At 41.4% G+C, this 25,401-nt stretch overlaps 1 protein-coding gene across 2 annotated transcripts in view; it reads left to right on the forward strand.

The window, feature by feature from the left end:
- CAPZB (capping protein (actin filament) muscle Z-line, beta) overlaps positions 1-25,401 on the forward strand; it is a 45,112-nt gene that overhangs the window by 16,124 nt on the left and 3,587 nt on the right. For both annotated transcript variants that reach the window (XM_009702800.1, XM_009702801.1), the window contains exons 3-7: positions 1,087-1,200; positions 14,707-14,848; positions 15,363-15,479; positions 23,459-23,524; positions 24,787-24,863. In XM_009702800.1, the coding sequence (XP_009701102.1) occupies positions 1,087-1,200; positions 14,707-14,848; positions 15,363-15,479; positions 23,459-23,524; positions 24,787-24,863 (516 nt within the window). The remainder of the gene's footprint in view (positions 1-1,086; positions 1,201-14,706; positions 14,849-15,362; positions 15,480-23,458; positions 23,525-24,786; positions 24,864-25,401) is intronic.

Genomic DNA, 25,401 nt, shown 5'->3' on the forward strand with positions numbered 1-25,401 from the left:
CCACCACCTGAAAAACATTGCTCCGGGTGGATGTGACATAATGATTTAGCTTTTCTTAGCTTTTCCTCACCTTTTGAGTCAGATGTAGTAGGGAGGAGGGAAGTGTTGTGGAAGCACAAAGCCAGAGCGAAACAGAGCCTTTGTACTTTGCATTAAACAGATGGCAAAACTAGATGCCTTTCTGAGAAATGAATAACAAATGGCTACTGAGGAAAAAGCCCGTACGTATGGACTGCATTAAGACCTGGTGCTAGTAGGCTGGAGTATTTTCAAAAGTGAGTAGGTAAAGGGTAGAGGCACCTTTCTTTAAACTAGTAGTGGGGTATGTAGGTTGGTTATTCCAAGGGGAAATGAAAAGGAGAATGCAGTTTTACAGAATGGGAATTATAAAAGTCTCAAGCAGATGGGCAAAGGGTTCATTAATCTTTTAATACCAAATCTTTCATTAAGAGCACAATCTCTTCCACACCTGCAGAAATCGTAAAACCTGCAGCTTTACAAACCCTGTTAAATCCTTCAAACTGTTCAAGTGTTTTCCTAATGTTATGCTAAAAGTAGAGTTTATTTCAAAGCAAAATAGTGGAGGAGAATTTGGACCTTAATTGTAGACAGCAGCGTTTGGCTCAAATACTGTCAGATCCCAAATAAACTACACAATCTATTTGTATTTGCATGAAAATAATCTTAAATATCTAATGTGCAACAGCTGAGGCTTCATTTTTGAATATTTGAGAAGGAACTGATCCAATCCCAATCATGATTATTTATATAGTAGAAACCTGAAGACAGGGAGTGTTGCCCAGGTACTTGGTACACTCCCTGACTCCAGGGAGTCAGCGTCCCCTTTTTGTCAGTGTTTGAAATGACTGTTGAGGGTGAAATTCTTACAGAATGATTGCTCTCCGTACCTTTTGGGTGGTTTTTTTCTGGTTTTGTGTTTTGTTCTGGTTTTTTGTTGTTGTTTGGTTTTTTTGGTTTTTTTTGGAAGTTCAGCATCTGTGGATCAGGTCAGACCCACCGATCTCAAAGCTTTCAGCGTTTGTCTCTGTTGTCTAACTGTGTCCGTTTTCCTTGTCTCGTTGGCAGATCACCATGGAGTAACAAATACGATCCTCCCCTGGAAGACGGTGCCATGCCATCTGCTCGCCTGCGGAAGCTGGAGGTGGAAGCCAACAATGCCTTTGACCAGTACAGAGACTTGTATGTCAGTTCTACCGTACAGAGCCCTCTGCTTTCTTTGTTTCCTTCAGCAGGCATGCCATACACGCAATGAGTCTAAAACGTGGTCGCTAGCTGCCTCTGAGAGTGGCATACCAAGTTAGAGCAGAGGAAGAAGGGTAGGCAGCCGCTGATCTGCTGTTGGGAAGCATATCTGCTGTGATTTCACGATACAAAAACATGATCAAATTTGTCGGCTGATGCTAAAGGCAGATGCTGAGGTGCTTTCTTGCCTTCCTCTCCCCTTTAACAGATTAATGGCGTCTTTGTCCTGAAGTGACCTGTGTTCTCTTTGATCTTGACTAAGTTCAGTCTTAAACCATCTGCTTTTTCCATTCCCTCAAGACTATACTCTCTCAAAATATCTATATATAAAACAGCAACTTTCATATCTTCCAGTAAAATGACAGGCACTAGTATACTGAAATGCAGCAGTTGTATGGGTATTAATGTACTTCTGCTGCAAGGGTCATTCTGGGATGCTTGTTTCAGGCCCTGTCTTGTTAAAGAGGTGTAAAGCAAAGGAATTGATAGGGCACGTGTAAGATAAATGCAGATTAGGCAGTGTCTTTTTTAAAGCAGCAATAGGAAACTGTCCAGGTGACTTTGTCAGTTGAACAGTTTTTCTGAAAGGTGGAACTGCGCTGGTCTTGCATTGCAGTCACATCTGAGGTCTTGAGATGTGATCAGGTTTAGCTGTTGTTTTTATAGATTGTGGTCTCCTAAGCAGTGATGGGGTGGAAATAGTTAATGCTAAATCTAAAAAGTAGCTGTGTGTTGCAAAACAAATGAACTTACTGCTTTATCCAGTAAGGGGATGTTTTCGTATTGGAGATGCCTAATGACCATGAAAAAGGTGAACAAACTTCATTGCTTCTTCATGTTGCCCGAAAGTGGAGATAAAAGACATCCTTAAATGTAGTCCGTCATGTGTCACTGTACTATTACAATGCTAACAAAAGCAGGTTAAAAAGTGCTTTTCTTGCTAGATGTGGCTTGATGTAAATGTAGACTGTCCAAATGTGTAATCTTCACATTTTTGTTGCAGGTATCAAATTTTTACTTATTTTCATGCATTATTTTCATAGATATCCAACTTCTCTTGTAAGTAACGGTTGTTATTGGTATCTGAACTTAGTGGAAGAAAGGAATTTTGCGTATGCAGCAAAGAGAGGTTTGCAGTTAGTCCCCAGGTGCAGAACAGACCAGGACCAACAGGATTTTTAATATACTAAGATGAAAACGAGTAGGTTTATGGAGCCAAGGTTGTCTTTTTAAATCCCTCTCTGATCAGATGACTGTGGCTGGATACAATAACTTCTTTAAAAAGGTTTCATCTGCTAGAAGGAAAGCCTGGTACAGGTTACTCTCAGACTTAGGTGAATCTGCTCAACCCTGTTCAGCATGCGGTACAACAGTAGTCGTAATATATTGTATGGAAGTAAAAGGCGAGATTGTATTGAATTTCATCTTTCGGTTTCAGTCCAAGTTTTATAGGCGATACATTGTTAGAGAGGATACAGGAGGGATTTCTCACAAAGACTTCATTCTTGTGTCATCAGCCAGAGATGATGGAGGCATTATGACTCGCAATGTAGTCAGACTAGATAAGCGCATCTGTCAGCACAGTGCGCTTTGCACGTTACGATCTCAAAGATGTGTCAGAAAAAGAGGACTCGAGTGGCTTACGTTTTGCTGAGTGGTATAAAAATTGTGGCATTTTTGAAAAGTGTTTGCAAAGTTAGGGAAACTTAACCTGACCATTTGAAGGGTTCCTCATGCGTGAAATTGGAAATGATTTGTACTTTACCTACAACAGAGATTTGGATAGAAACATGCTTTTGTTCTAGTAGTTGGACCCTGCAGTTGCCTTAATAAGACAATTGGATTTTGTATTTTGACAGCAGAAGCTTAATTTTTACTTGGAGATCAGAGCGGGCAAAAATGAGGTGGGGGTGACAAGTGCCAGCTTTTCTTCCTGCTGTTTGCTCCGCTTGCCAACATATGAGGTTGGGAACGACTGTAACAATTACCGGCATAACAGCTGCTGGAGCCATATGGGAGTCTGAAGTGTGGGGAAGGTTGTAGTGGGAACAAGATGGCAATTGCAGTGATGTAATTTCCATGGTCTTCTAGAGCTAGAAACTAATACTGCATACTCACTGTAAAGCCAGAAGTAGGTCTGAGCCACATGATGTCGATTAAAGGTGTCACTGGCCTTCTGGTTTGGTAGCTTGCAGTGCTGGGAAAGGAGTGTACGATGCGTCGGTTCCAGGACAAAGTTATCAGTGTCATTTCAAATTTAAGAGCCAGCGAGGTTTTCCAGCATTGTGAAATATTTCAGGCTCATTTGAAAGCATTGATGTATTAATCAAAAAAGTAAGTAGCATGCTGGCAGTCTTCAGTACTATATCTTTTGTGGAAATTATGGTTTCTGTTAAATGGGAAGATTTATAACGGGTCCACCTTCCAGTAACGGTGTTCATTTTGTAGGCAGTGTGCAAAAAATCTTTCTTGAATTGACCTGCAGAGACTTTCATTGTTCACTCTGAGGTCTGCCCAGCCAGACTGTTCATAGGTGACACCAAGCTAATCGATACTTCACATTACAAACTCTTCCTTGAAAAAAGCGAGTTTAAGTGCAGTGGCTGTTATACCATTAGACCTTCAGCTTGCATTGCAGACTGAGAGGATGAAAATGATGGAGAGAGAAGCCTCAGATCTGACACATCAGGTTCTCATACAGCAGTCCCTTAAGAGGCTGTTCTGTCCCACTCTATGGGGTAGAGAATATTTTTGAACTACACCTCTAACCACAGCTATGCTGTGTTTTATGGGAGAGAGGTAACAGTTAATACAAAAATAATCTTATGTAAGCAATCATTCACAGAGAACACCGGGCCCCAGTGTGCTTGAATTTCCTGGGCTGTTAGACATTTTATTCCTGTAATGAGGTTTCTGCTAGGTTTTCCAAAGCAGTTTGTGGTTGTTTCCAGCCTTCGTGGGCTTAACTGCTGGATCTTGTGTTTGCAGTCACCGAGCCAGTATGGACTGCACATCCCAGAAAGACATTGTGTATCTTAATACCTTGTAAGCACTTATCTCTGAGACGTTGCTCTGCATGGTGCTCGCTTCACTCCCCAGCTTTAAAATACATTTTATACTGGTCATTCCAGCAGGGTGTGGGAAGGGGAGGATGCTTCCTTTCTACAGAAAAATCATTTGAAAGTATGTGCTATTCCCACTCTGCTCTCAGCATATGGTCCAAGCTTCCTCAGGATTATCTCCCATTTCACCTTTACGCACAGTAAGCGATGATATCTCTCAGAGTTCATCTCGGGCGTCTCCCAAGACTTCAGATAGTTCCAGTTTCTCCTTGTGTCAGTCCCATTTGGCCCACATACCATTTCTTTTTAGATTTCTGTTTTAATCAGGTGTGGTAAGTATCCACCTATGTTTAGTGAGTCATTGGCATGTATTTGCCATTTCCCAAGGGGCTGGCACCTGCTAGCGTGGGTGTTTTGAGGGAAACAGCCTGTTATGCATTTGTTAACAATTTGTGTGAAATAATCCATTCAGATTTGCTCGCTGGTGCCTAGTCTTAAATTTTAGTTTTGTCCCCAAAAGCTTACTGGCCAGCACACTGAGGAACTGTAGTGTGAAAACAAGTTTGGAGAAGTCTTGTAGTAGTTGTTTCAAAATTGTGAAAGCTTGAGAAGAACTACTTTGCTGAATCTTCAGTGCCTGTTAACCAGTGCTGAGTTGTTCCCTTTAAGTGTCTGTTGAATGCAAACTACCTTTAAGTATCTCTAGAGTTGCCCACCTTTTATTCCCAGAGGTACATTCATGTCTCTCTGGGTTAAAGAGGAATTATACTAGGTTTTAATTCCCTCTCTATTATGTGTGTTAAACAACAAGTATATTTCTTGGCTATCTGTTTTACCAAAATGCATGTCACTTTCCCAAAAAACAACTGTTTAATTTTGATCTCCTGCTGCCAGGTTTAACTCAGACACTGCCTGAAGCTAATGCCCTGGTATGTTTTTGTTCAGTAGGTTATTATTCCCAGATGGAAGTCTAGTATCTTACAGCGTTCAGTTAAGAGCCTTTGCTCTCTGCTTCCAATATTGTGAAGATAATTTCTTCAAACACATGGTTGTAATTTATTGCCCTTTGCTTGACGTGTGTGTGCGATTGATTGAAATCAAAGCATAATGAGGACCAGGGCATCTGGATAAATCTATCTATTTTAGATTCTGTGTTCCGTTGTTTTGGGTTGGAGATAATCAGTGCTTTAATTAAGTAATCTAATCGCTCTTTGTTGTCTGGAAGAAATAATTTCTGAAGTGATTAAATAGACCTCCCTGGGGAAGGATGCTGCTGTTCTGAATATTTCTACAAACAAGATGAGTTTTGGCAACTTTGGACCAGTTTAGTAAGCTGACATACATTTAGAAAGCTATTTTTTACTTTTCTGTTTCTTGGGTTAAGTTGGGTCTACTGGTGCTTTTGACGAACATCTTTTTTTAAAAAAAAAAAGGTAAAACAGTCATCTTATTCATTCTGCTCCTGAAAATGTTTTTATTGATTAAGGTTTTGAGTTCCCTCAACAGAGTAAGCAATGAAGCCTTTTGAACTTCTGCTTCTATCTGTGTTTTGATGTTGATCCATTTTCAATTTGTTATATTAGAGCTTTGCACAAGGAATTTGGTAGGAGCGGAAGGAGGTCTGGGAGAGGATTGACCTCTAAAATGTCTACGTTGTGTGTAATCCTTTTATTATTGAATTTTGAATTGGAATCCAGTCCAAAATGGAGTTAGTCACTCAAATTTTTGATGGTGTTAGCAGTGCTGAGGATGGCACCCCTGCCAACCAAGCATTTGCAGTACTCTGCAGCATAGATAGTACCTAAACTGAACATCCACCACCTTTCTCTTTTCAGCTCGAGGAGGAAAGGCTACAGTAATTCCCTGTATGCATGTGCCTTCAGCAATATGTAGATTCAGCGACCTTTTACTAGAGAGCTTGAAAGAGCTGCTGGTCAGGTACAGTAGCGAAGTCCCAGTAACAGACAAGCTTATCCTTCAATTTTTAGAGTGCTCAGGCCTGGCTTTTTTGTTTTTTTTTAATTAATGTCTTTAATCTCATTGAACAGCCTTCATTTGCTGAATGTCAAGGATGTCTCATTTTGACTCTGTGGCTTGTTGCCATTGAACTCTTTGCCATTGTCTCTGCTACCAAGTATGTTCAAATGTCCTGTAAGCTGCTCGGTAGCTTCCCCTTTTTAGCTGTTTTTACCTTTTTTTTTTTCCTTAGTTTATTTTGGACTGTGTGCTTGAACCACCTCTGATACTAGCTTTTGTCCACTTGCCTTGATAAGAAAAAATGGCAAACCTCTAATAGTGCTGCCCTTGGACTTTAACTCTTTCAGAGTGCTGCTGTAGTTTGTCATCTAATTTCTCCTTCCATGCCTTTGTCTATCTCTTTACCTGCTCTGGTAGACCATGAGATCCTCTGAGCTGAGTTCATTCCTCTCCAATTTTGAAAATACTTTGTACTTCTCTCAAGGTTTGTAGCAATTGCTGTATTTATCTGTTGGACCAAATTTGCTTTATTTTGTGCGTGGAACAGCACTGATTCTGCCAAGTAAAAAAGAGGAGAGCAGCAGATGTAAGAGGAGCAATTAGTGGTTTTGGCTTTAGCACAGCCTGCCAGTGCCCATGCCCGTAGGTGTGCATGGGGAGCAGTCGCTGAGCTTCGATTCCTGCAGCCTGCAGTGCAACTTTCAACTCACAAAGTGATTAGGCAGCTGTGAGCTCTTTATATAAGCATTCTGTCTGTGTTTAGATGTAAACCTAGTTTGCCTAAACTAAAAACCCATGGAAAGCTTTGAAGTGACTTTATTGCCATTAGCTCACTGTTCCTCATTAATGATTACTAGCCCTTTGTGATGGCTTTCTCTTGGGCATGATAGTTGCTGTGGTTTTCACAGCAAGGGCCCTGCAGATTGAATCCAGATGCATTTGTTATGCATCCTAGCGCTAAGGAAACCTGACTTTCCATCTCACTGCTGGCTAGGGTTTTGCACAATAGGGTGTGACATCAGGATTATGTCATCTGTGAGATTCTTGCCTCCGGGTTAGGCTGATAAGTACAAGATGAAGCCTCGTAAGACAGACCTAAACTGCCAAGATGGTTGCTGCTTTAATGTTCGTGTGCTTTTAAAATTACAACCATGATGTTTTCCCAAGGAAATTGTTTAGATTGTAAGAGTAAACAGAGCAGCATTGGGGTCCTCTTCCTTAACTCGCCCAAGGGCAGCTCAAAACTCAAAACAGAATCAATATTGAAGTTGTTGATATATGTTACACAGATTAGGGCAAACTTAGAAGAGAGGAAAAAATTAAGCGTACTGTCATGCTGTGAAAACTAAATTAGTTACTTTTCATCTGTGGTTTTTTTTTTCTTTCTTTGGGTGCTTCATTTTGGAGCAGCTCTGTACAGACATTCTTATCTTCTGAATCTGATATTTGGCGGAGGAGGAGTTTTTCCCTTGGGTTCCCACGGTTCTCTGAGGTTACATAAAATCTGAACAGTGGAGAGGGAAAGCTTGCGTTAGGAGGTCAGCAGCGAGGATGCAGCACTATCCTCAAACACCACTCCCTGAAGGTTTTAAATCCCTAATAAGAAATTGCCTACACGCTTTCCAAAATGGAGTGACACTGAATTTTAAAATGTCAGTTTATTATGATCTGGAATTTTTGAACTGATTATCTCTAACGATACATGGCTGTGCTTGCACTTACAGAAATTTACCTCGTGCTCTCACAAATGTACAGTGTTTTAATGATGGAAAATTGCAGACAGAGTAACTGAACAAATAGCCATCTTGTCGCATATCTGATATATGCCTATTTGAAGAAAGAAGTATGTCACATGAAATCTGTAGTCTGCACAGACTTTGGCAAACTTAATACATGACACAGAGGACTTCTGCTGCTGTCTTTTCCCCTCCTACCCACATTTGAATTATAGCTGGCAGTCTAAAATGTGTCAGACTGTCGGTGGATGAAGCAGTGGGCTGTCTGTGCAGAGCACGCTGGTCGAACGGATGGGTACGGATGAAAGATTTGTAAGCAGTCGGTGCTTCCTGGTAGTTAATGAACCGGTTACACGTTTGGACGTGTTACAAAGTGACCCATTGTCTTGCCTATTAGGTGGCTAATGGAACTGTTTCCAGGTGACTTCTCAAAAGGGATTTGGTCATTAGTTTCCATCTGCCAAGAGCAATTGGATGGTAAGGAAAATATGAGCAACATAGGGGTTTTTTTGGGGTTTTTTTAAATAATGAAAGGTGCTAGAAAGCACAAAATGGGAGGTTCTGGGAGATTTTTAGCCTTCAGGATCCTATTGTTTGGATAGTGTTTTCCTTCCTTGCAGAGTTCTTGCACTTCACAACTCTTGCTTAGCAAGGAAAATGTGAGCAACATAGGGGGTTTTTTGGTTTTTTTTAAATAATGAAAGGTACTAGAAAGCACAAAATGGGAGGTTCTGGGAGATTTTTAGCCTTCAGGATCCTATTGTTTGGATAGTGTTTTCCTTCCTTGCAGAGTTCTTGCACTTCACAACTCTTGCTTAGCAGTTTGAGTCATCCCACCATGGTCCAGATGTGTGCTTTTAAGTACCACTGGCATTGAAGTTACACATACCTAACTAGATTGGTATGTTTGCTCGAGGGATTTTTGCACCTGTGTATGCTGGAAAGAATTCCTGTAAAATACCTGTACAGAGTCCACAAGCGTACTTTGGGCTGTGTTCATAAACTGTGGTGAAAAACAGCTGGTCTGTGTACACAAACATTTTACCTTCCTCATTTTCAGTATTTAGGTAACATTCTGAAAGTGTTATACAGTTGCACTCCTGGGACCGAAGAAAGAGGGAGAGAGGAACTGTAAATCATCTGTGCTCATGCCGGTGGGAGAAGTGTTACATCCTGGTTAGTTCCTGGTACCAGCCTGTCCTTTTTATTAAAGAACAGGCTCGTGAGCCTCAGTACTAGAAGCTGGATGGAGGACACAGGCAACAAAATAATTTAGAGACAACTCTGATCTCCTGATGTTGTCCTGAAGACTTTTGTTTCCACTCACTCGAGCTGTGAGATTGCAGGTGATTTGAACGAAAACCTTAGCAATGTTTTGGGTTTCGTGGAGGGTGGGTTGCTGCAACTTGCCACTTCCTTCATATTTCTGTTGCTATTTATGTGCTGGTTTGATATGACAGGGTGCAGGCATAGGGGAAAGACTCGGTGAAAATTGTGCCAAGTCACTTGCCATTATGGTCATCTGTTTTAATAATAGTTGAAATGTCTGCTTCCTCACTTAGTCTTTTAGGGAATGTTTTTGGGTTGCTGTTAGACACTAGCTTCTCAGGTTGTGATTTTAGTCATTGTCAGTCTTGTAAAAACATTTGTAGCTGAATGCTCAATATTTTCCTTTGGGGTAAGTTTTTTAAATGACAGGTTTCTTGGAAGTCTGTTGATCTGAATAAATGGAGACATTTTCCTTTATATGCTGAACTTCTGTACCTGGAAGAAATAGCTCTGCAACCTTTAGCGAAAGAAAAGAAAAAATATATTTTGCTGCTTTAAACGGGCCAGTTTGAAACACTGTGGAACTCCTTTGAAGGTCTGCATGGCCAGTCTGAGGTTCCAGGTATTGGTACTTTGGCATCAGGGTTTTGTGGCTTAGTGCTGTGGGAGCCATAAGCCAGAGACACCGGGTGGGTTTTTGTCTCTGGCTCTCAGTTACTGGAAAATACACGAGTGTTTTTATGGATGAGTGATTTGGTTCTGAAGTGTAATTGAAAGTCATACCGTGTTTTTATTGCTGTTTGGTGGAAACTCATTTTCTCGGTATAGGGTCCAGTATTCACTTACGAGGCTTGTGAGAAGCAGAATGCTATCAGGAAAGTTACAGTGCTTTTACTGATCTGTCCTTTAGCAGTAAAACAAAGTGATTAATCTGTCCTCCTTTTTTGAGGTCTACGCTGGAAGCTGGGGGATTTCCTCCCCTATCACATCCCTCTTGAAGTTATGGCTTTGTTCTGGCCACAGTCTCCCTATTTCATGGATAGAGCTCGAGTTCCTTAAACAAGTTTCCATCCTGTGTCTCCACCCGCTTAAACTTCAAACACTTCATAAAGCTTTGGATCACTCTTAGCTTAAATATTTTCTTTTATTCTTGCATTTGTAAAGTAGGTCAGTCTTAAGTGTGACATTTTTTTGTATAAAACAACTTTTTCCAGGAGTTTGGTGGTTGATGAGTAACGGATATAAAACTTAAGTGTTTGATCATGACATTAAAACTGTAATTGATTTTGAGTGAAATGCTATTCTGAATTTTGGAAGGAGAATGAATGATTATGTTGGGCCTTATGCCTTTTAGTCACCTTCCTGGGCAACTTTTATAAAAAGTGATTTTACCAGAGGTGGAAGAACAGTGGCTGTCCTCGGAGAGGACAGGGATATAATTTGGACTAGGTGATCTTTTAAGGTCCCTTCCAATCTAAACCGTTCTGTGATTCTGTGATGTGATTTGGCAGTGTTTTGGTCATTAATAAAGGGACGTGACAAACACAAGACTATGGTTTTTTCATTGTTTTATAACAAACTTTTGTCTGTAGGTAAACCCAGAGTACATCCTGGAGGGATCATTGTCCTTAAGCAGAAGAGGAGCGTAGGTGATCTTTTAAGGTCCCTTCCAATCTAAACCGTTCTGTGATTCTGTGATGTGATTTGGCAGTGTTTTGGTCATTAATAAAGGGACGTGACAAACACAAGACTATGGTTTTTTCATTGTTTTATAACAAACTTTTGTCTGTAGGTAAACCCAGAGTACATCCTGGAGGGATCATTGTCCTTAAGCAGAAGAGGAGCGATTGCTTTGCTTTGAATTGCTGTCCTTTGAAAATGGTTTATACTTTGGGGACGTTTCTGAGGTACCCCAATGTGAATTGGAGATTTCCTCCTACTTCAGACCTCTTGTACATCTCAAAAGCATCTGCTGATTGCTTTGTACTGGGCCTTGGATGCTTTGGGAGAGGACTCAAGCTTCTAAAGAGGACAGATTGCCTTTTATGACTGCTGTTGTGCAGGAGGATAATGTACCACGAGCAGGGGTATCCAGAACAGATGATCAAAGGAAATTTATGTTCGGTCCAGGCGCTATGTAGTGCTTTCAAAGAGTTTTGCTGCAACTACTGCAAGTAACTTTGATGGGTTTGTGCTTTGCTTTGCCCATCTGTTTCTTTAACAGAGACGACACCAGCTTATGCCTTCCAGGATCCTTTTCCAAGCTGGTTACCTCTCCTGCTTGGATTTTAATAAGTGCTGCTTTTTAATCTGTGGTGAAGGGGTTAATTGGAAGTAGTCCAGCCTTCTTGCAGCAAATCCAAGTTCATGAATGTGCATTTAAATTCCTGCCAATCTGTCTGTCATCCCGTTTTCTATTATGTAACAGCCAATTAACCTGTAGCAATTCTTTATTTTTCTTGAAGAAAACAGGTTTCAAGGACTGTTCCCCTCTCCAAACATGACTTTCCTGGGTTTAGATAGCCTTCAGAAATCCCACCTCAGTGCGTTTTAGTTGCTGCATGAGGAAAGGTGAAATCTTATGTATTGAATGAGGAAAGGTGAAATCTTATGTCAATGATATATATTTTCTCTCCATGAAGGAGGAGTGAATTTCTGAAGTGATTATATATTGCTGAAGCACAGAGGAGGCTTTGGCTAATAAATACCCCAGCGTGCCTTGGATTCATAACCGTTCAATCACTGGCATTGTTGTTTGAGTCTCAAGATACTGGATCTGGCTATGGCAAAGCAACTTTATTAAAATAGCATGTTGGTATTTAAAACAATATTAATACTATATTTGATTCATTAAATATACAAAGGCAAGTTAAAGCGTTTCCATGTGTGCAGTGTTAGTTCTGGCGGGAGGTTCTTCAGATGGTTTTATGTGGTTTCAGACAACATTTTAGCACATTCTTAAAATACCCACAAAAGCCTTTATGTAAAATCTCATAAAGGTGAACCACATAAAAATTATTTTTTTCCTGTTTCATGTCACTAGGATCAAAGTACAGTAGGTAAGAATAAATTTCCAAAAACCTTGTTTCGATCCCTCTCTTAATTAATGTTTCATGCTCATAGCAAGCTCATAAAGTGGATAATGGGGAAACTGTCTGTACACATTGTAATATTCTCAGTGGCTGCCAGTTCATTTTGAGTGAATTCACATATTCTATATATGCATGTTTCTTTTTTTAAGCAAGCTTGGTCTGGAAATGGACAATAGCTTCTGCTCTCTGGCCTTTGATTCACGCTGCCCTTTTGTCAAAGGACGGGTCACTTAGATTGGAACTGAGGTTCGCTGCGGGACTGAAATTCCCATTAACTGCATTAACCAAAATCCATTTGTGAATTCCCCAGGGGATATAAAAAGGGTGTTTGTTGGTTTGTTAGGTTTAAATTGCCTGCTGGAAGTCTGGCTTTAGCGTGCCTGTGGAGCAAAGGGCTTTCCTTTTTTAACGGTGTATTATCAGTGGCTTGACAAACGTCGTAGGACAGTGCTGTGTATGTTGGTTACTTAAATGCCTAGGCTAGGCTTGGTGATGAGTAGCAGCAGTCACCCATTATAAATAAAATGATGTAGTGAGTTAATATGAAGTCGTATACCCCGCCTGGGGTCAGCATTGTTTTTGATACAGACTTGGATCCATGCAATTAAAAAGAATTGGGGCTCTTTTGGGGACTCTGCCTTCTGGAAACAGTGTACTAGACTGATCTGTAAGTCCAGAGAATATGTTGAAAGCTACCTATGTTGTTTGCATTAACTTCCCAATAGCTTTTCTCCTGACTCGTAGAAAGGATCGGACAGTGTTCTTGCATCTGCAGTACTTCAAGCTAATACATAAAGTCCAAAATGCACAGTAAATCAAATCTTAAGTGCCATTAACAACTGTTAGGTTCATGTTTAGAAAGGAGGGGAGCATGAAGGTGGGAGGATTCAACAAGTTTTTCGTGTTGGCGATGAGTGATACTTTCCTTTCTTGCAGAAGAGGAGAAACATGCAGTCACTTGCAGGACTATGTGATCGTCTCGCTCGTGACAGTAAGAGGCAGGAACACAGGAGGGGTTTAATCTGTGTGAGTGAATCTCAGCTTAGCCGCTGGGAACTGTCAATCAGAGCAGCTCCTCTTGTCTCTGGATGATGAGTTTTTGCTCTCCTCCAGAAATGAATTCTCAGGTGTTTTGTCTGCTGTATGTATATACTTGCAGAAGAGCAGTATGTGCTCGGAACAGAACAGAAATGTCTGACTAGTAAAATTTTTTGTCACTGATCTTCTGGCTGAAGTTGCCTCCTCCTTTCCTTAGCTCCTTTGTCACTGATCTTCTGGCTCAGCTGAAGTTGCCTCCTCCTTTCCTTAGCTCTTCACAGGAGATGGAGATTCTGTGGAGCATGACTTCATCGCCGAGGTCTGAGAGTTGTGCACCATGAAAGACTGTTCCCTTTTGCTCGATACTCCTTATGTCTGTTTGGTAACTTGAGAATGGAAACAGTTGGTAAAATGCTATGGGTTACAGTTCCGGTTTTCTAGAAGCCGAAATTGCTTCTGGTACATCTTTCTTCCTACAGTGTTGGGTTGTTTACCGGTATTTTAAAGCACGTCTTCCATCTGGCACATGAGGAGCCTAGCACTAGTGTTATAAAGGAGGAGCGGGGTTCTGCAGATGTCATTGCTCTCTTAGTTTTTTTTTTTAAAGTATTCTTTTTGCTACTGGAAGCCTGCGATTTAGGCAGTCTAGCTTGCTTTCTATTGTATACAGTATCTGAACCTGGAATAATACGTAAACCTCAACAGCATCCCTTCATTTCTAAGAACCTTGGTTTCACTTCAGCTTTATTTGCAATAAATCAGTAAGTCAGCTTCACACAAACTTTGGAGACAGCAGCATAAAGCTACTTACTTGCTCCCTTTTGTCTTAATTAGTGGACTTTGTTGTAAAGAACTTCCAGACTTTCCCAATAGTGAGAGAAGGGCGGGGGGGGGAGAACAAACTGTAAAATAAAGCCGTACTCTTGGCCTACTTTGTAGCTTGTGCTTTTACCAGCTGTTATAGTTAATTGGAATCAGAGGAATTGTTTGCTCAAGTACTGTAGAAATCTGTAACTAGATCTGTTTCTTACTAGACTTTTATTCTCCTTTAGAGAAATGTACAGGTTTTTTGTAATTAAAGTCTCTGTATTATAAAATTATTTACACTGTGTTGTTTCTAGGTGTGTAACTGATGAGAGCGTGCTGTCTTAAAAAGAGACTCTTTTTACTAGGATATCGAGATTCTGCTTATTTAAGATTATTACTGATATCTGACTCTGGCTTGGATCCCGCTTACTTTTAACGTGCCTATTGAATTGCGTCCTGCAGGTATTTTGAAGGTGGAGTCTCCTCTGTCTACCTCTGGGATCTGGATCATGGTTTTGCCGGGGTGATCCTCATTAAGAAAGCTGGAGATGGATCAAAGAAGATTAAGGGATGCTGGGATTCCATCCACGTGGTGGAGGTTCAGGTACAGCCTCTGGGGCAGCCGATATACCTAAGTGAAAACAAAACCCAGTTAATTCCAGACAATTAACGAGCACAGGTGTTCCACTGAACAATGCAATATTGTGTTAGGGGCTGTAAACTTCTTTCCCCTGTTAATTTTTGAAAATTCCCTGAAGCAATTTGGATAGAGATAAGTCAGGACTGTAATCAAAAAGAATCCCAGAAGAATTGAAAGTATGTTATTTTCTGTGCATGTGATCCTGAGATTTTATTTTTTTTTAACGTAAAGGTCTACAGATAACTATCGCTAATTAGGTAATAAAAACAGGGTAAATTGCTCTAAGTAGATTTGCTTTGGAAAATTAGGAAAATGTACACACTTAGAATTGTTTTTAAGAAACAGACTGTGCTGTGTGAGTGGAGTTACACATATCTGTCTCGTTGCTTGTGGGGTCTCTCAGGCCAGCCACCATTTAGTTTTCAGAGGGATTTTAACCTTTTGTCTCTATCCCTTTTTGTTACCCTTCCACTTCTAGGAGAAATCCAGTGGTCGTACTGCTCATTACAAGCTGACCTCCACAGTGATGCTGTGGCTGCAGACTAATAAAACTGGTTCTGGAACCATGAACCTTGGAGGGAGCCTTACCAGACAGGTACGTCTGTATATTGGCACGAGTGCATGCTGCAGACCCAAGGCATGCCTTTCCTTATTTATATACCCAGTAGCTCCAGTCAGGCACAAAAAGTTGATTTTGTGAGGTGTTGTATAAACATCTATTCTCCTGCTGCGTATGCGGCCCAGTGAAATAGTTAATGCATAAGTGTGTAATTACCAGGAAGCCCCTTGAACTGTGCTTGATGGCAGTATAGCTTTCAATTAAATATAGAACATTCAGTAGGAGTTCAGACTTGCTTTTCAGTCTTAGTTTGTCTTTTAGTATTCCTAAATTTTTATACTTCCGTATGTGTTACCCAGACAGATATTTTTTTATCTGTAAGATTTGCCCACTTTCTTACTGGAAGATTCCAATAGGATTATAAAAATACAAGATGACCTCTTTTGTTATGTCTCTCTTTTTTAAAAGCCAGCTAGGCCACTGTGAAAGAACCTGTATTTTGCATTGACTGTAGGATTCTTCTGTTCTTAAAGACGTCAGTTATCTTTTAGTATCCTTCTTTAGTATCTTCCTCCTGCAGTACCAGGACACTGATTTAAAAAAAATCTCTTTAAAAAAAAAAATCTCTTCTAAACATTTGGAGGTTTTGTGCCAGTGTTAATTACTTTGACTTTCTCTCGAGGGAGCTGTTTTTCTCAAGGATGGTGCCAGACTGTTGACTGTTCAGGCAGTGCTGCTGTCTTAGTCTGTGACAGGCAGGATCTGCTGGACTTAACTTCGCTGGGTGAAGGTGCCTCTGCCCCAGCCACCTGCCAAAGGTTGCCGTCTCCCTACTTCGTGCTGCTGATGAATTGTGGTTCCTTAAGATCTGGCCTGTGGAAATCAGTGACTCGAGCAGAGTAATAAACTCTGGAAGACAGGAGGCATATTGTATGGTCATGAGTGAGTAGAGAGATTGGCAGTAGCTAAAACTCCTTTATGAGACTTCCCAGGGCAGACTGTTTCTTTCGATACAAAGGACAATGCAGACTCTGTTAAACGGTTCATGTTTTTGTACAGGTTTTGAGCCAGGCGAAGGAAAGAAGGATCTGTGATTGCAGAGAGGAACTGAAATTGTGTTAGTATTGCAATCGCAGAAGCTTGCCCTAGACCTAGGTGATTTTTCTTTCCACGTTGTTGGTTTACAGAAGAAGCTGATGGAAAAGCAGGGGGAGGGAAAGGCATCTGGAGACAGTTTTGAGCATTGCATACTCTTTTAAAATGTTTGCAGTAATTACACCCGAGTTATGGTGACCCGGACAAATATTTAATCACAGGCCTTCCTAATACTTTAAATCATAGCTGTGAAGTGGAGGCCAAGGGCTTGACTCTGGCGGTGGCCTTATGGTGCGCGAGAGCTGTGCCAAGGAAAACAAGAGTCTGTTGAGAATGGGTGTCCTCAGTACACCTTGGCCTGAACTGCTAGGCCTTGTTTAGTTTGACTTTCACTCTCTAAGCTTTAGTGGGGAGATTCATGCTTCTGTCATCATTTTAACAGCAGATCATTTAATTCATATGTGATGCATTAAAGTAGGGGCCTGCTTCCAATGTAAGTAACTATAAAAAAGCCACTGGGGTAATGATGCACTGCTTCTGCACAAACAATGGAAACTCAAGTTTCAGAATTTAGCTTTGAGCCGGAGATTTTCTGTTTGCAGATGCCATAGTAGGCTTAATGGGACAGGCTTCGTCAGAATCCACGGCAGAAAATGAAAATCTTCGTGGTGCCGTGAGGTATGCTACGTGAGGAGGAGCTGTTTGTCCTGAGCCATTTATTTGGCTGTAGCTAGACTAAACTCCTGAGTGCGAGGCTTTTACTTTGCTGTAAATCCAGTTTGCCAGATCAGCTAAGGACAGCACGTTTTATTTTTACTTTTGGTAGGCTTTTTATACAGTCTGCAGCAAACTTAGGCACTGAAAGTAGGTTTCAGTTATCTCTCGAATGGTATGTTACAGTTTTATCTTGACAATACCAGTAATGTGATGACCGAACCATAATTTTGAAATAATTTTGTCCGTGGTAAATTGTACATGGTTTTGGTCAACTCAACGTTTAAGCTACTTGACCACCTTTGATCCTAAAATGTGAATAGCAGATGTCCTTGTGTTTCAGTGGAAGCTTTTGAAGTGTTCACAAGCTTTGTAATATCCTGGCTTATAAACTGATGGCAGAGAGAACCTTTCAGTGCTTTCAAAGGGAAGTCTGTTGAGAGCCATTACTTTGAAACCAGTTTCGCCTTGTAGCTGCAAATCGGGTATTTTTTGAGTGATGACTGGAATGATTAACTTGGTGGCCAGGAGCAGGCACAAAGGAACAGCTAATGTAATGCCTCCTAATTCACCACCTCTGGCAGCGACCAAGAGCTGGGCATGTCTCGCATTGAGATGCTGTGCGGAGCATTTGCAACTTCATATGGAAACACTTGCTCAGTAATTCCCCTTCCTAATGTCTGCAGATTACACTCGGTGCAAGTGATCAAGCAGTCCTGTTTGTCCTTCTGTGAATGGACAACGTGGTAGCATGGTATTGCTGAACTTGGATCTAGAAGCAAGAATCTAGAAATAGCTGTTCCCTGCTGTCATTCCCTATTCGTGAAATATTGTTGCCCTGCATCAGACACAAACATGGGGGTTTTCGTTGCCTTTGTCAAGACTATTTGGAAAAAATTGTCTTTGCATTTCTTGAATATCCCCAGACTCTTGCTACTACAAGGCTCTCACTTAGGCTATTCCTAAATGTTGCACTGAATTTCTAAGAATAACTTTTTTTTCTTTCTCTCTCTCTCCCAGACACTGTGAGTTTGAGTATTCTTACATCTGGCTTGGGGCTGTGTGATGTGACGTTCTGGGTAGATATTACTTAGAGGTCATGTCCCTAGCCTATATCTGCTTTAATGTCATCCACTAAGAATTGACGTATCCCTTCCAATTCTTGAACTACTACTAGTCAGTAGTTTTCCCAATGCAGTTTTTCATGTGCTACAATAGGAGTTGTCTCTGTTTATAAGGGGAAAGTAACTGTACAAGCATTTTACATTTGTAAGTGGACAGAACAAGGAAAGAGAGGGTAGATGGAGGACTCGGCCTGTTTCGGTAAGTCAAAAACCTCCTTTGTGTAACTAATTTAGTTTACCTGGTGGTTTTCGAATTGAGAACCTCAGGTTTTTGCTTTATCAGTCCAATTACGGAAGTTTCCTTTAAAGAGATGGAGTTGTAGACTAATTGAAATAAAATGTCCTGTGATGCATTCTGAACAGAGTTTTGGATTTTGGTTTTGTTCAAAATGTAGGATTTCAGATTCTGTCCTGATCCAATAGAGAAATGTGTGTGTATACACACAGAAGTATATAACACAAAAACTTACGTATAGTGATAGATTATTTTTTTCATAATTTATGTATATGCATAATTGATTTATATATGTGCATGTATAAACCTTTATCTTGAGAAGATGAGAGAAATTCTTAGCCAGCTCTATGCATGTAGGATTCATAAATCACAGTTTTGGTCTGAAAACTTTGGGAGAATTATAGCTGAAGTGACATCTTCACATTGGACACTTCATTGGATCATTGTTGAAGAAGTCCTTTTGTACGGAGGAACACTTGTCTTTTTGCCTAGTGAAGGTTTTGTTCTAATCTTTAGCAATGCATGTTGTTGTTGTTACACGTAAATACTGACACAGTGTACACAGCCATCTCTGTTTTGACTCCAGAGGACACTGTAGAAGAACTTTCTGGTGGAGATGGAAGGAGAAAGCTGATGTTTTTCTTTTCTTTTTTCCCCTTGCTAACCTCCTCCTCCCCCAAAGAGGCATGCAGTGTCAGGTAGAGAACTTCTATTTTTACAGTTGCCTAAACAAGGGTGCTCTTCCAGACAATCTGTTCTGCAGACGAGCCTGGGTACAACTCGAGAGAGCTCGGAGTTGAAGCACCGCAGGCCAGGATGGAGGGGGTAACTCCCAGCTCATGTCCAACAGTGGCAGGCTTCAGTCTTATACAAGGACTGAGGCTGAAATTTGGAGAGGGAAGGAGAGATCGTCATGTTGTACCCTGTCTGCCCTGACGAGGGGCCGCAGATTGAAGTGGTGTACGTCTGGGAGGAAAGGACAGGACATGCTACTCTCAATTTACAATAAAGGGAGCAATGCTTGCAGGGAAATGAAAAATGCCAGCAGCTTTTCAATTACCTTGCACGTTCTCCAATGACTGCAGGTAACTCCAGCCCCCCTCCTGATTCAAGCCAGATGCTTGGCAGATGATTTTCTCTGACAGACGTTAGGGTCCCGTCCTGTTTGTGTACATTGGAATTACTTGTGTCGTTTGCCACGGCACTGTATTGCTTTGGCTGAATTTGAGGTTTCTTTAGGCTGCACTTTTGTTTAAGGTAAGAGCAGCTGTATGACCCTGTTTCATTTTATGCAAAGTAGATGTAGCCTTCCCGTTTTCTGGCAAATAGTCAAAACTGCACTTTGTTGGACAGATTTCTGGAGCCCCCTCCTTAAAAGCAAGACTAACAGGTGCCTTTCTGACATCTCGTCATGCACAAAGAACCTGTGTGTGTTTCCTAAGCCAGGATGAACATTGTGAGGAAGTGCAAGTTTGCTGAGAAAGAAGTTGGCTCAAAACCTATAGTTTATTTACATACGGAGGTGTGGGAAGGGGAGGATATGAAGTTGTAGGGGAAGTGAAGCCTGGGACTTCAGATTAAAGCAGCACAGATGTGCGTTGATTTTCATACTTGAAATACGCTCTAGTGAAGGTGGAACATTTTGCAGAGCTGGATGAAGGCTGATCGGTTGCGAACTGAGCTCTCCCTGCGTTCAGGAAGATGTGCCCTGTGATATATTACTGCTCAATAAAACACCAGCAGAGACATTCTGCCATTTATCATAATAGGTAAATCCTCCGAGGCTTGTGCTGTGCAATTAGGAGAGTCATATATTTTCATCAAGTTGAGCTTTCATGTAAAGGCCTATCCCACCGACTTCCAGATGTTGTAGCATTAAGCGGGGCGTTGCGGAGTGTTTTTTCCACCAGAAGGATCTTCAAGTTGTAGCTGTTACGATCCTTAAGCTCCCCCATCAGCAGTTGTCCAGTTTCCTGGAGGTACTCTCTCTTTAATTGCTAACCAAGTAGTAGTTTGGGGTGCAGAGGATAGCAGAGATGTGCTGAACAGTAATTGTCCGGGAAATTATTTCTGCTTCACATGAATATATGGGTTTTACAGTGGCTCAGTTATATAGTAGCTGGTTTAGAAAAAGAAGAGTAGAGCATGAATGGGCTAGTGGCATAGAGGGCAGATGTGGCATCTGTAGATTTGCTCATAGTTTTGAACGTACAGTTTGGTACAGGATATCTTTGGTGGCACTGATTACAGTATATATACATCAAGGCCATGAAAGGATGAGGTAAGTTCTCAGCTGATTTCTACAAAGCTGGAAACTTTGTAGAGCTCACAACCTTCATTTATCTAGTTACAGTTTGAAATAAGTGTTGGAGAGAGAGACCAAATTTTGCCTTGCTGATATCCAAATAATTCCACATATTTTCCACCTGGAGACTTCAGTCTGCCCACTGCATGTGGCTTGGGAGCCTTTGGCTCGCATTGGTCTGTTTGTGTTTCATTAAAGAGATTTTCACGTCGCTCTGTGGCCAGAGCAGCTGTGGATGTTGTCGTCAGTTCTTCAGAGCAAAATGGTGGATGAGTTACCTTCTTATCTTTCTAGTATTTTTAGATGCTTTCATGATGAACCAAAGTGTTTATCCAACTGAAGTTTCACTCTTCCTATTAACTCTTCTTCCAAATCACATTTACAGAAAGCCCAAACAGCTGCTATATTCCATGCAGGAAACATTCGAAGTGACCAGCCAGCCATCGAGAGCTTAATATACCCAGAAGAGTGAGTTTCCCTCTGAGTCAGACTTGCAGCAGATGGCTGGGGAAATGAAGCAAGGAAGCCAAGCAGCGTATCTCTCGAACGGGAGAGGAGCGACTGAGCCATGTAGATTGGACTTGGCTCATTCTGGAGCGTTAGGTTTTTGGCTAAGCTCAACAGCAGATGGGGAGTGACAGTGGGAAGATGAGCTGCTTGTTAACATCAACTTACAGAATGGAATTTCCCCTCAAAGCAAATTAACCCCTTTATTTAAGCAGCTCTAGGCTTTCTGCTTAGGTCCGTGCAGTAACAGCCACCGGAAGGAACCTTTAAAAATCCGAACAACTCTGCTGTTTGTATAACATGGCTGCTTACTGACTCTGAACTCCATTAAAACAGCCTCTTGTAACATCTGGGCTTCTATAGCATATAAAAATGTTTTCCTTCTGGCAGCAGTTTTTATGGAGATGTAATAATATACTTTGTGCAAAAAAATAATTCTATTTTCAGATTCTGCTTCTTACCAATGAGCTCGTCCTGTCCAGGTGTGGAGGAGATGCGGTTGGGAGGCTGTGGAAGCAAATGACCCACTGCCAGCTCCCTCGCTGCCCCAGATTTGGTCAATTTGCTGATAGTTCCCAAACTCACCATAACATGTGTATGTGTGTTTGCGTAGTTCAGATTTATATTCTCCCTATACTGCAGCTGGATCTGTTCTCCAGGCAGCATGCCTCCATTACATGTAAACAATCTGACTGCAATCAAAAGGAAAAAATTAAACGTCCTTGTTCTCTTTCTCCCCCTCTTCTAGGTTATCTTTTGCCTTCAGGGTTCCAACTAAATTACATGCTTCCCCAAGCCTGTTAGAGACTTGGCTTATTAGAAGAAACCTGTAGCTGGCCCAGATTTTTAAACTCTACCCTCAGGGAGGGATATGAACAGATGGATAAGAGAATTCAGTGGGATTAGTAAAACCCTTTGAAGACTGTTCTTCCCACTACATTTTTTTTCCTCTTGGTTTTGTTTTAATGCCATCTCAGCACATCTTGTATCAGTTGAGGTTCCTGGGACTGATGTTCATTGTTCAACAGCTTGTTCGTGTCTAGCCAGATTTTCATCTCAAGAACTGGCAAAGATGGACTTTTCCCTAGCACAGATCATGGATGGTCAGCCATGGCCTCTGGATGGACATTATATGGGGCAAAGTCAGATGAAATAAAGCAAGTATTGCATTCTGCAGTACCAGCTCCCGATTTTTGATCTTGGGTACCTGAACTAGGTGAGATTTTTCATCACTGTCTCCTGTTCAGGTACTACACTGAGAGCATGGTATCATTATACGCTTAAGTTGATCCGACTCTGAACTTCTACTGCAAAAGGCAGTCTGCTTCTTTCCCCCCATACTTAGCACTTTGTACTTGCTTCTTCCTAATAGGTAAATGTTGGCTCAGCTTTTTGGTCTAAAAAGAAAAAAGAACTGTGCAAACAGTCAAATTTCTCTTTCCATATTATTGCAGTAGTTGTGGGGTTTGTATTCTCTGCACCTTCCCTGTCTACTGGGAGGTAAATAATGCCTAAGGTGTCTTTTGCCAGGAGATCCTGAGAATGGAGAATGTGCCCCACGTGTGGTCGGAAGTTGTGTTTGCGGTGAAGATTAAAAGAAAGAGCTGTTTTTGCAGGGACAGTTCACAGCTGTTAAACTGACAGCACCGTCCTTGTGTGCATCTCATCAACAGCAACCGTGTTTTCATATCCACACGCTGTGCTACTGTGCTTCTTGTCGTGTTACATGTTCGCTAGTGTAGGTCTCCTGCAGCCCCTTTGTAGGTAGGGACCGGCAATTTTGTAGTGCCTGTCTACACCAGGGATCTACAGCAGGGTTTTGTTTTGATTCATGGGTTTTATTACACTACGTTTCTGTTGTCAACATGCGAGCCTTTGTCAAGTTCTGGGAGTTTCTCAGTACGTTACTAGTCTCTTTGCACATTGTAGGATTTTGAGACCCACTTCTTCCATCCCTTCTTTTGGTAAGGAAAGCTGTCATGCGTCTACCGTCAAATTTCCATGTTATCAATGGACCTGTGTCTCTCCTTCCTAGATGGAGAAAGACGAGACTGTGAGTGACTCCTCTCCACACATAGCCAATATCGGACGCTTGGTAGAGGTAAGTGCTGTGAAGCCACCGCAGCTTGTGCCTGCTGCAGATTCTCTTGCCCGTATTTGGTCCCGTGCCTGAGAATTTTGCTAGTTTTGTCTTTATGAACAAGTTATTTATTCGTATTGTATCAAGTCTAATCTTGTGAATGTTGCTGTGTTTGATGGCTCAGTACTCCTCCTAGCATGACATCCAACCGTTTGTAGATACAAAACCAGCACTCTGCACTTTGTCTCCTGCTCGTTACAGCAATAACCTTCTTGTAAATAAGTGGTCCCTTCCTGAGAACTAGTTCACAATTGCCGACCCCCATGTTTGCCGCTGTAGTTGCTTTTGGGCAGAATTATTTAAAGTCAGGTTGTGTTATACAGAACTGTCCCTTTAACTGAAAATTCAGTGTGTATCAAGTGCTTATTAAATCCACTGGAATTGTTCTTAGTATTTGATTTTATGGCAGCTGTCAGTCGTGTACGCTCAGCATGATGAGTGAAGGATGTGAATAGCCTTAGCTGCTCAGAAGGGCTTTGGTGCAACATTGGTTTGCTGTTTCACTGCACTGTCCTGTATGAAGGCGTTCTTGATTTCCTTGATCTTCATAGCCACTTTGGCAAGAGAGGGGGCAATTCTCCACTAAAATAGACTATAATGCATTTTTTAAAGGAACTGGAAAATGAAAGGAAGGCAGGTACTTCTTTTTTGATCCCATTTCTAAGTTTTTGCCTTGAGTGAAAGCAACCTAATGAAAAAGTGCTGCTTATTTGTGAGATCTTTCTCGAAACTGTTTGCCAGGCAGTTTTCAAGAACGAGTCGCCAGCTGAAAAACTCGAAGTAACCCATAAGCACAAAACTATTGACCTGTTGATTACGATAAATGACTGATTTACCACTTACAGTCCGTTTGGTGCCAGAAAAATGACAGAGGAGGGTTGAGGTGAAAAGCGTTTTCCTTCTCTGCAGCTGACTGCAGAACAGATGACAGCTGGACAGAAACTGCCCTCTTGTGGTCCCGAGGCAGTTCTCCTAGCCTGGAGAATTCATGGGGAGGAGAGGACAGGACTAGAGCTAAGCCTTTATTGCTTTGATAAGAGCGGAGAGATAGGGTCCTACTGCCTTCTGTGAGAATTTAAGCAGTGGGAATACACTGGGTGGAACCATGCTGCGGCAAGTCTTGTACGTCAAAACGAACACATACGATGCACCGAAGAGTATAAGTGCACCATTCCTGAAAACAGCTGGCATGAGTAAAGATCTGGTTTCTTACTTTTTTCTAGGACATGGAAAACAAAATCAGAAGTACACTGAATGAGATTTATTTTGGAAAAACAAAGGACATCGTTAATGGGCTGAGGTAAGGGGCTCTCCAGCTGACCATTGGACCCCCTTCGCTTCCCTGCGTTCCCCTGCAGTGCCTGTGGTACTGTTCCCAGCCAAGCATTGATCTGCTTTTGTTTGCTGGCATTCCCCGTTCCTACACAAAGTCTTTTCATGTCCCTAATCATTCACCTCACTGTGCTTGGGAAACATTATTTGTTGTGTGGACTTTAGGGAACACTCCCACCTTGTAACCAGAGAAATTTGAAGCAATGTTTTAATCCCTTGTTCCCTCGCCAGGAAGAAAATAGCCCAATTAGCAACCCCTGTATTTCAAAATTATTTTTAATTAGGAGTTTTATTCTTCACAGTCCTGAAAGTTGTACTTAAATTCTGACTTCTCTTTCTGCTATTCTTAAAAAACGGTCAGTTGGTCCCAGAATTAAGTCATGACATTAATGGTTTGCAGTATTTAGACTTTGTTTTAAATTCTGTCTTTCTCTCAACACTGCTGGTGAAAATACAGTGTACTAGAACAGATTAAGTGAATAAACCCCCTGCGCCTTTCTGTAGGG

This window comes from Cariama cristata, unplaced genomic scaffold (genome assembly GCF_000690535.1).
Source record: "Cariama cristata isolate BGI_N322 unplaced genomic scaffold, ASM69053v1 scaffold2026, whole genome shotgun sequence".
Classification (NCBI taxonomy): domain Eukaryota; kingdom Metazoa; phylum Chordata; class Aves; order Cariamiformes; family Cariamidae; genus Cariama; species Cariama cristata.